This window comes from Cebus imitator, unplaced genomic scaffold, assembly GCF_001604975.1.
Source record: "Cebus imitator isolate Cc_AM_T3 unplaced genomic scaffold, Cebus_imitator-1.0 Scaffold159, whole genome shotgun sequence".
In the NCBI taxonomy this organism is placed as follows: Eukaryota; Metazoa; Chordata; class Mammalia; order Primates; family Cebidae; genus Cebus; species Cebus imitator.
Genome location: NW_016107474.1, coordinates 5,983,146 through 5,994,205, shown reverse-complemented (window position 1 = coordinate 5,994,205; position 11,060 = coordinate 5,983,146). Strand labels below are relative to the sequence as shown.

Here is an 11,060-nt window from a genome sequence, read left to right as displayed (position 1 = left end):
GCAGGACTGAGCTGCCCACGGGACAGAGGACACGCAGGACTGAGCTGCCCACGGGACAGAGGACATGGCAGGACTGAGCTCCCCATGGGCTCCAGGGCATCCAAGTCCCATCACCTCATGGGGTGCTTCAGGGAATCCTGGCATCGGCTGCCCCCGAGTCACCAGGACACAGCTGCGTCCCCAGGCCGGTCCTCTCCATCCCCATCTCCCCACTGCCCCATCCATACATTTTCCCAGGAAATCAGGTGCTCCAAGGTGTAGGAGAGCCTGCTTTAAATGATGAGTTTCCCAGTAAACCGTTCCTGCGTCTGTTCCCTGAGGAGGGTGCACCTCTGACCCTGCCCTGCCCACCTCATCTCTGTGTGGCGGGGTGCAGGGGATGGAGCTGGGCCTGCCGCTCACCACTGGGATCCCCCATCCTCCGCTTCCTCGCCCCACAGGCTGAGACCCAGGGGTACCTGGCACGTGCTTCCCTGCCTGCATCTCCTCCAAGGCTGCCTGCGTCTCCTCCACACCTGCCCACCCCTTCTGTCTCCTCGGCCTGGCCCAGGGCACCCCCGTCTTTCCTGATCCCACTTACCCAGCAGCTTCGGGGGCAGGCCTCGGGATCTAGCAGTGGCTCTGTGGGAGCTCTGCACACCCATGGCCTCCCGCCCACCCTGCTGCTCCATGCAGCTCATCGTGGGTGCTGGCCACAGAGGGTCTCTGGAACCTTGGGACAAACTGGGACTCAGAATCCGGGGTGGGAGAGACAGGGTCCCTGGGTCAGGAGGGTTGGTGTGGACGGTGACCTGACTGTCCCCATGTTGGGAAGGTTGGTGTGGATGGCGACCCTGACTGTGCCTGGGGCTGGGCCTCAGTGTCCACTCTGTCCGCAGGGGTCCCCTTGGGACCCGCACAGCTCATGCCCAGGGTTCCTCCGCTCTCAGCTCAAACACCTGTCCTTCAGGGAAGCCTGCAGGGACATCCACAGCACTCCCTCCTGGGGCCTTGTGAGTGGACCAGCAGGGGCCTGAGTGCACCCGGGGCTGAGCAGGCATGTGTGCATGTGGGCACGAGTCTGAGTGCCCCGATGCCCGCATAGGTGAGGCTGTGCTGTGTGTACACGTGCAGTCTGGGGCTCCCTGCCTGTCTGTCCCCTTTAGTGTGTGGAGGTCCCGGGTGTGCATGCGGGTGACTTGCAGGTCGGGTGGGTGTGGGGCTGGCAGGTGGGTGTGGGGCTGGCACATGCAGTGCCTCTGGAGGCTGCAGGCAGCTACCCTGCCCAGGTGGAGGCCAGGTCCCCAGGCCGGGCGAATGCTGCCACCTGGTGGCCAGGCGGGGGAGCATCCACTCGTGGATCTCCAGCCACGGGGTGGTCTCAAGACTCACGGGAGGAGGGGTATGTGGACAGGGACAGCTCCCTCCTGACAGTCCCCTAGCAGGGCCTCAGATGGCTGGGAGCAGCAGCCCTCCAGCATCGGCACCTGACGCTGGTGGGAGCGTGTGCCCAGCCTGTCCCAGAGCCACTGACCTTAGTAGGGTGCTCTAGATCCTGCCGGCTGGGGCTCTGCCTGAGACACGCTCTGTTGAGGTTAGCGAGAGTCCCGGACAGAGGACCTGGTGGGACCTGGAGGTCCCCACCCATGAAGTACTTGGGACTCTTTGACACACCAAAGCCAGACAGGCTGCCCTGCAACCCACCACGGTCCGAACACCAACTGAGCCCAGTGCGCAAGGCCCTTCCCACGCCCTCCTCTCCAACCCCCATCTACGCCTCCTCATTAGAGACGGAGCCTCCTGCTCACCCACGAGGCGCAGTCCTTAGCCAGTCGCCACCTGTTCGGAAGGCCCTGCTTGGGAGCTGCGTTCACTGGCTTCCCAGGGCTAGGGTCCTTGCACAGTGGGCAGGCGTGACGGTGTCTGACATCCACCCTGAGACACTGGCTTCGACGTCAGGCACTGCCGTCCCCACACCGAGCCCCTTTGCAGATGCCCTCGAGGTGTGAGTTCCACCAGCCACAAGCAGAAGGCAGGAGAGGCCCAGCGCCCACCTGGGGGAGGGGTGAAAGCTGAGGAAGTCCAGCGGCCAAGAAGACAAGAGGGTGCTGTGGTGGTCAGCAGCAGGCACGAGAACATTCCAGAAGACAGTCTCAGGAGAAGCTTGGAAGGGCACAGGAGGGAGCAGGCTGAGGCAGGGGCACGTGGACACCTGCACGGACCAGAGCGTGGGGGAGGAGGGGACAAGGCTGTGTGTCTGTGTAGGTGAGGGGGCCTGGCTCCCCAGCCTGGGAGGGCCACGTCTCGGTGCGTGAAGGCTGGAAACTCACACCAGACGGGTGCCTGGGGGGAGGCCCGAGGGTGGCAGAGCCCAGGTCCCCATGCTCACCCTCCCTCAGCCCTGCCTCCTCTGTGGATAAGGCCAGCCCCGTTGCTCCCTGGGCCCCTCATGATGCTTCTGACGTGGGGGAGGGGCACCAGGGCTCCTCAGCCTCCCCTCTGTTCCTCCTGGGGGGTGTGGGGGGGTCCTCAATGAGGATGGCAGGGGTGGGCTTGCCCCTTTCTGGAGAGCCTGGGCCACCCCCCCCCCACCTGCTGAAGGGGTGTTCTTAGGACACGGCCATGGCCCACAGTGGCCCGAGAGTGACCGTGGCACAGACACCATGGGAGCCACATTCTGAGGCTCAGGGAGGTGCAGGTGAGGTGGGGGCCGGCGGGAGGACAGACGTCACACAGCTGGGAGGTTTTCTGCGAAAATAGTGGGAATATATTTGAAAAGACAAGTCACTATGACATTTACAGTACAAACTCAGGGCCCCTCCGTGCCTGCTTTACGACACTCCAGAGGCGGGAGGCGTTGTGAATGGCCCACAGCACCTTCCAGAGAGGCCAGCTGGGCCTGATTTGGTCTCTTTCAAATATCAAAATAAAAACTTTTGACATACACATTGCACCCAAGATAAAAACTAAACAGAGCAAAACAAACCATAAGTCTTCAAGACACTTACGGAGAGAAGGAAGCTCTCCTGCCCTTCTACCCACCTTCACAGACACGGCTGGCTCTGTGAGTGGACACGTGCGTCCTGGGCCTGGGCCGGGTCCTCGCCCGAGGCCTCCCTGGCTGGGCAGCGCCTCTGCAACCCTAGCCCTGAGCATCCCCGTCTGGCCACACAGAACTAAGGTTCACAGCCTGGCAGGGGAGGCAGGGAGAGTGCCACACGTGGGTGCCCGTGCCCTCCACACAGCCGTGGTGCCGCCTCTCTGACCCCATCTGTCTCACCCGATCCCCTCATTAAAAAAAATCAAGGAAGCCTGTATTCACATTACAACACCAAAATAGCACCAGAAACTTCAGAGTAACATTGCAGATAGGCAGAGCCCAGAGCTCCGTACAGCAGGTGGGCTCCAGGAGGCGGCCATGGAGGCTGGGGCGGTGGACCGGGAGGACCCATGGGAGCTGGCACAGGCGCTGTTTCTTCCCGGTTCCACATGGAAACCTGGTTCCCGGGGTCAAGGTGCGCTAGAGATGGGCTTTTCTGTGGCAGCACAAGCAGAGGCTGGCACGAGCCTGTGGTCAGAGGGAGGAGGCCTGTTGTGCTCTTGGGGGACCAGGCGGCTCAGAAGCAGCTCTTCTAAGTGGTGAGCGCTGCCTTCCCCTACGTGGTTTCTTAGGTCACTTAGGAACTCCAGCAGCAGCAGCAAGACTAAGAGGGAACCTGCCATCATCCCATGGCTGCCTCGACTTACTTCCCTGCTTCGTATGGGGAAGGGGAGGCTGTGCAAATCTCCAAATATTGGCTTCTATGGCGTCGGTGCCTTGCCAAAAGGGCACAAGGCTGTGGGTGGGGGGGATAAGGTGCTGTCTCTTCAAGTACTTGGTACCAAGAAAGCAGCTGTGTGGTCTCAAAGGGGCTGCAGTGGCCCCGTCTTTCACCCGCAGCCTTCCAGCAAGAAAGGTCCACCCTGGGCCCTGTTCAAAGTGTCACAACCTCAGCTCTGACATCAAGGCACAAGAAGTCAAGTGGCCACAGAGTGAACCGTCTCAGGGAGCTGGAGCTGGCCGCCCCCAGCTCTGCTCCCAGGCTCTTGCTCCTATAAATTACTCAGAAACATCTTTCTTTAAAGGGATTTTGAATCCAGTTAGTCTCTGCCCGAAGAGCTGGCTAAGGAGGTCACTCTGCGCCTCGGCGGTCCGGTGGGTGTGTGGCTCTGCAGGTTCAGCACCGTGGACAGCTCTGCCTCTCTTGGGGGGCCTGAGTGGGGGTCGCCTTTGGGGGAAGGCCTTGCCCAGTCTGTCCCTTCTGTGCACGTGGCCTGGCTCTGCCTTCTGCTGATCTGAGGGCGGCGGCCTGGGTTTGTTCTGGCTGTTGAGCTTGGGCTTGGCCGGGAGCACACGGCTGGGAGCTGCCTGCTTCCGAGGGGTCCGGGGAGGCTTGTCAGGGGCCGAGGGGGCTCTCCCGAAGCTCCCCACACTCTCAGTCCTGGCTGCTCCCGGGGCCTGGCTCTTTTTCCTCTTCATGCTGCTTTCTCCCTTCTCATTGGGACCTGGGCTCCCGTGGGTCCCCTGCTCACCAGCTTCCCTTGCCCCCTTGGTGCAGCTCTTGGCCTGCGCTCGAGGCAGGAGCCTGTCTGGTGCAGGGCTCTGGCTGGGGAAGCTAGGCTTGGCTGGGGTAGTGGCTGTCTCACTCTGGAGCTGCCCACTGGCTGGCTGGGGCTGGCTGCCACCGCCTGTCTTGGTGCCAGGCCGAGGGCTTCCACTGCCCTGGGGGCTGGGGCCTGGTTTGGCTTTGGGGGTGTCAGGCTTCATCCCGTTCTCTGTGCCATGGGCCAGCTCTCCGGGTGCCAGGCTCCCCACCACCTTCCTTGGATGCACTGGGAACTTGGGTGCTTTGTTGGGGGTGGATGCTGCCGACCTGTCCATTGATGAGCTCTGACAGCCCCCAGGCTTGGTGGCACTGCCCTTGTGGAAGGGGCCTCCAGGCTCCCCCTCAGATGCCATGTGGCTTGAGGACACCTGCTTCTGTTTTGTAAGCAGGGCAGGATCTTGCTGGAAATGGTCAGGGGCACCTCTGCCTCGGGCAGCTGGGGCCCTGCGTTTCCCTGAGAACAGGAGGGGAGCCCTCTTTCCCTCTGCATCTTGGTCTCTGGCTCCCGGCGGTGGCACAGATGCCCCCAGTGGAAGCGCTTGCTGGAGAAGAGTCCCAGGGCTGCTTGCGGGAGCCTCATCCTCTGGCCTCTCTAGGGCTCTGTCCCGCTCGCAGTCCCCTCTGCCTTCAGCCAAGGCAGCTGGGTAGGGAGACAGAGACGGCGGGGGACCCTCCTGGTGGTCGGATGGCCGATTGCAACCCCTGATCGGGAGGGTCCCAGGGTCTGCAGGCCTCTCTAGGGTCTCGGGCCATCCCTTGGTGGTGTTGGGAGCCACCTCCGGGCAGGGCTGGAGCAGGGCTGGGAGGGACCCCTCGCTCAGGGTGGGGCTGTCCTCCTCAGGCCCGGGGGCACTGCCGGGCATGGCCACCCTGCGCCGTTTGCTGGGCAGTGTGCCCTCGAGGGCCCGGGACTTCTGCCCTGGAGCTCCCGGCCTCCGCACACCATGGAACGTGAAGGGCTGCTGCTCTCTGCGGGGGTGCTTGTCCATGTGGCGGTCAAACTGCTCCTTCTTGGCAAAGGTGTAGTTGCAGGAGCTGCAGGCGAAGGACTTCTTGATGATGTGCATGACCGTGGCGCAGAGCTCGCAGGTGTAGAGTGGTGTGTGCTGCAGCTCCAGCGGCTCCTGCAGCCCGTGCGCCCCGCCCAGGTGCACCAGCAGCTCCCCGTGCTCGGAGTAGACCCGGGGGCACCGGGGACACAGGAAGACGCGCTGTGGGCTGTGCACCGCCAGGTGGCGCTGCAGCTTGAACGGCTTGGGGAAGCGCTTCCCGCAGTGGTGGCAGTCGCGGGAGGGGTCCTTGCAGGCCTCGTGCACTGGGACGGCCTGCAGGAGGGGCTCCCCGCCGGTCCAGGAGTCTGGGGACAGGATGGGGGTGGTCTTGGCGGGACCCGGGAGCAGGGCCGAGCTGCAGGCCGGAGCGGGCTTCTCGCAGGCTGCAGGGCTGCCCGGGTTGGCCAGGGCTTTGGGACAGAGGCTGTCTGGTGTCACGGCCCTGTCTGGGTGGCTGGGGGTGCTGCGCCAGCGGGGTTTCGCCCTCTCGCTCCTGCTGTCTTTCCCGGCCTCTCCCTCCGGCCCCGAGGAGTCTCCCGGGCTCCCACTTGCCTTGCCAACGGAGTGCTTGTCCCTGTGAGGTTTGGGGGTGGGTTCCATGATGCCGCTCAGGAGCTGGGCAATGGCGCTGCCGCACTGCAGGCCCCTGGGCAGGTCCCCCAGAGACCTCCGCACCTGCCCCTTGCGGGCGAACCGGGCGGCATGCTCCCGCAGGTGCTCATTGTACATCCAGATGTCGGCCACCTCCTTCAGGCACATGCCACAGGCCCAGGGACCCGCCTTGCTCTGTGCGTGTCTCTCTTGCAGGTGCCCCCGCAGCAGCTCCCGTGAGCCGAACCTGCGCTCCACGCACATGTAGCAGGTGGGCGGTGGCGCGGGCGTGTGGGCCATCTTGTGCAGGTCCAGCTCGCCCAGGCTGCGAAAGCGCTGGAAGCACACCCGGCACTTGTAGGAGGCCCGCTTGCCCTTGGTCAGCCGCCCTCGGCCTTGGACCCTCCCCGCCCCCGTGGCTGCCTCCATCCTTCCGTTCTGTGGCCCCCGGGAGCTCGCCGTGGCCTCGAAGTCTAAGAAGCTGGTGGTTGGGAGACATGTGGGGTCTTCAAAGGGTCCCAGAAAGCACAGGTCTCGCATCTCAAACTCGGAGCTCAGTGTCTCCAAGTCCGCGGCCTGGAGCGGCAGCAGGTGGGCATTCCCGGGCAGCCCACTGTCATAGCGTTCTCTCTCCAGGCTGGGGGGCTCAGGGCTCACGTCTCCAAGAGAAGAGGAGGCGTCATTGGCAGGGACCGGCAGCTCTAGTCCTCGCCAAGCTGCCGGGACCATGTGCAGCTCGGGAATGGCCTCGGGCCGATCGTCCTCAGGGCAATGGGAAGGCAGCTTCTCTGCACTGGCTTCCTCACCAGGCTCCAGGGCCCACAGGCTGAGGCTGGGGGCCCAGGGGTCGATGCCAGGCACCCTGTTGCTGAGCAACCCATCCAGGAGGAAGGACTCAGGCAGGCCTGTGGGGTCCTCGTCCTCCCACGGAGCCTCATGGCAGAGGCAGAGGGAGCCGGAGTCGCTGAGGTCCGTGGGGAGGCAGGCTGGGCCGAGTGTGGGGCCCTCCTCCACGCTGGGCTGGGTAGGCAGCTGGGGCTCTGGCTTCTCACAGCGCTTCCCATAGACCCTCGGGTTCCTCTTTCGGGTCAAGCGGCCGCCGGTGGGGAAGAGCTGGGAGAAGGAGACCTCGTCATCAAACAAGCTTGGAGGATCCTCCGCACTGGAGCCGGGGGCTTTAGGAGTGGGGCCCTCAGGCCCCTGGACTCCACCCTGGGTGTCTGGGTTCTCCGGGAGGCCCTGGAGGCAGCCGCTGGTGGTGCTGTCCACTGGAGAGCTGGAAGTCTTGGGAAAACCCAGGGCACCCAAGGGGCTCACGAGCTCCTCCCAGACGCCTTCCTCAGACCCGCTGCGGGCCCCGCTGCTGTCGTCCGCCGGTGTGCTCCCAGACTCTTTGCAAACACCCAATGCCTTGGTCTCTCTCGGTCTCCGGAGCCCCCTCGCCAAGGCTCCCTTCTGCCCAACTGGCTGTTCCCCGAGAGCTGCACCGTCCATCCTCCCTGGACGCAGCAGCTGATCTCCAGGTAGCTTCTGGGTCCCAGTCTCCACTGCACACAGAGCCTCCAGGTCAGTCCCCGCAGCACCCTCCATCACCCTAGGCCCAGGCGTGGTCCAGCGAGGTGGCTGTTCCTTGTCAGCCTCAGGCCGTCCTTCCACAGGGAGGCAGTGGCTAGGGGGGGCCGTGGAGCTGGCCGTGGCGGGGGCTGGTCTGGGGCCGCGCCCATCTGAACTCTCTTCCGGAGAGACTGGAGGAGCGCTGCCCTCCCGGAGCCTTCTCCCTCTCAGCTTTCCTGCTTTCTTACTTGACTTCCCCTTGGAGTGGCTGGCGGAGTCCACCATGGGCTCTCTGTGTCGCCTCCGGCCTTCTCTTTTCTCTGCCTGTTTGGGATGGAGCTCATCTTCCCCGACCTGGTCTGGTCTTGGCTTGGAGGCTGGAGCCTTCACATCCACCCCATTTTCAGCAGGGCTTGGGGGGTGCTGCTGCTGGCTGGGTGCGGAGCCAGGTGTCCTGAGAACCTCCTTCAAGCCCCGGGTGACGTGGCTTGGTCTCTCCTTCCCAGGTGCCTTGTGGCTCTTCTTCCTAGGGGGCTGGCACTTTTGGGTTGGGGGCCCCGGAGGCTGCTGAGCAGGCAGGGCCGCTGGGCTCGGCTGTGGGGGTGCTCCCGGGCGTGGCCGGTGCTTCCTGGCCTTGTGCCGGCTCAGGCCCGGCCGGGAGCGGAAGGAAGCTGTGCAGACCTCACAGGTCACAGGCCCGAGTGCAGCCTGGCCATTCTCTGTAGACACTGGCTTCTTTTTATAGCCACGAGGCCCCTGTTTGAGGTCTTGGGGATGGAGGGTGTCCCCATGAGAAGTCTGGTGGGAGGCATTTCTGTGGCTTTTGGGGGAGTCAGACTGGAAGTCACTTGCTGTGCTGCTTGGAGCTGTGGTTACGCCCAAGCAGAACCCTGCGGAAGGGCAGGTGACGCTGGGCACCTTGGTAGCACCAGAGTGCCCAGCCTCAGAGGTCCCTGGGTGCTCCGGCCCCTTGCTGCTGGTCCCCGCCTCACCTTCCAGGCAGGTGGGGAAGTCCGACCCTGCACCCATTGGTATGGGAGACTCAGTGGGCACAGCTGTGACAGCGTGGGCTTCCCTATGGCCGAGGAGGGCAGCGTTGCTTGGTGAATATGAGTGGCCTCTGGGCATCCTGTCAGGATTGGTGTGGGATGGGGTTCCCCTGCTTTGGGGTTCCAGCCCTGGGGGTCCTCTGCCTGCCTGTGGCGCATCTTTGGTGAGAGTGCTGGACAGGTCAGCAGCCCTCAGGGCCATGGTGGGGGAAACAGCCCCTGCCAGGGGAGGAGAGGTGGCTCGGCCAGGAGACTCCCACAGCATCTCTTTTCTGGAATCCTCTGGAATTCTTAAAGTGCTGTCTTCGGGGCTGCCCCTGCCATGAGTGTAGGCTACGGCACTGACTGAGCCAGGACGTCGGGAGGAAGGCTCTTCCAGGAGGCTGCCCTCCCCCTGGAGGATGCAGTGAGCCAGGGCTCCCTTAGGATCACACGGGCTTGTGGTCAAAGGTGGGGGAGCCACCGGGGGATCCCCAGCCCCAGTATCTGTGTGGGCTGGGATAGCATCTGCCTCTTCCAGAGGCGCCTGGGCAGGAGAATAGGCCGGTGGGTGCTGGGGGCTGGGAGGGTCCCTGCAGGATGGAGATGCTGGCAGCTGCCCCCTCAGCCCACCTTGGGCTCTGGTGGTACTGGAGGGAGAGGTGGGGGGGTCTTCATGGGGCAGGGGCCTGAGGCTGCAGGACATAGGGGTGGCTGAAGGAGAGGGTGAGGGGGCGCAGGCGGCCAGGTCCCCAATGGAGGGTGCTGGACTATCCCCCGTGGCCAGCAATGGCTTGTTCAGGCCCAGGCAGGATGCCCTCTGTAGAGCACAGCCCTCAGGTGCATTTTGGGTGTGGGTCAAGGCTAGCGCCAGGGACTCCCTATCTGGGGACGGGACGCTTGGAGGATGTGGGGCCTCGCCCTGAAGGCTCATGGCTGCCCTAACTCCCTCGCATTTCTCTAGCAGGACTGCACCCGTGGCAGGCCTGGCCAGTGCTGTTTTGGGACTGGCATTGACGGAGGAGAGGTCACCTGCCCCCCCTGGGCCCCCTCCGTTCACTGGCTGAAGCCGGCTGGCTCTGCCTTGGACCTGGGTTTTCTCAGCTTGGCCATCTGCCTCCAGCCCCAGCTGCTGCCCGGCCACTGCAGGGACAGTCGTCACCTCCACGCCCTCCAGAGGGCCCAGGGCGGGGCCACAGGCCACCTTCCCTCCTTTCACAGTGCCCCCTTCCAGATCTGAGGGGTTCCCTTGCAGAGGGCTCTGGGCAGCAGGTGCTGGCTCTTGCAAGGCTGGGGTGCCATCTTTACTCTCAGCTGCTCCGGGCCCCAGGATCGAGAGCTGACGTAGGGGGCTTGAGGCTGGGTCCTGGGACCTCCTGCTGGGACCTGTGTCAGACACATAGGCGGGACTTGGCTCAGAGACAAACCAAGCCCCCCTGCCCCGGGGGGTGCTCATCGAGGACACCCCCGCTGGTGTAAACTCATTACCCTCAACGCCAGGCCTCCCTGATGCGGAGTAGAGGCGCCCGCCTGCTCTGCCTGCAGAATGTCCCTGGGCAGCATGGCTCTGACGGGCACCAAAAGGCCAGGTGGCGTCTAGCAGTGGGGCCCCGTCACCCTGAAATGCCAAGTCAGGGGCCAGGTGGACTGCAGGGCTGCTGAAGGCTTCCAGAGTGGGGGCCTCTGGGCGGGGCCCATCTGCGGTGCCGGGTCCTGGGAAAAGCCATCCTCTCTTTTCACAGGGAAGCGGCCGCAGGGTGTCCTCACTTTCTTGTGAGCTGGTGACCTCCTTATTTTTAGGAAATGAAAGCTCCTGGCCAGGGCTTGCTAAACTCCTGGCATCCAGTGGTGGCCCTGGCTGCTTGCTGGGCTCAGGCAAGCAGACATCTTGGGAGGCCCCACTGTCCCCTCCAGGCAAGCAGACATCTTGGGGGGCCCCGCTGTCCCCTCCAGGCAAGCAGACATCTTGGGGGGCCCCGTTGTCCTCTCTAGGCAAGCAGACATCTTGGGGGGCCTCGCTGTCCCCTCCAGGCAAGCAGACATCTTGGGGGGCCCCAATGTCCCCTCTAGGCAAGCAGACATCTTGGGGGGCCCCACTGTCCCCTTCAGGCAAGGAGACATCTTGGGGGGCCCCAATGTCCCCTCCAGGCAAGCAGACATCTTGGGGGGCCCCGCTGTCCCCTCCAGGCAAGCAGACATCTTGGGGGGCC

The 11,060-nt window shown here is 64.1% G+C and overlaps 1 protein-coding gene across 1 annotated transcript in view; it reads right to left on the bottom strand.

The window, feature by feature from the left end:
- Positions 1–3,296: 3,296 nt before the first annotated feature.
- The window catches only part of ZNF469 (zinc finger protein 469), a 13,460-nt gene continuing 5,696 nt past the window's right edge, over positions 3,297–11,060 (bottom strand). Inside the window, exon 2 of the mRNA XM_037743935.1 lies at positions 3,297–10,737. Within this exon, the coding sequence (XP_037599863.1) occupies positions 4,079–10,737 (6,659 nt within the window). The 3' untranslated portion in view covers positions 3,297–4,078. The remainder of the gene's footprint in view (positions 10,738–11,060) is intronic.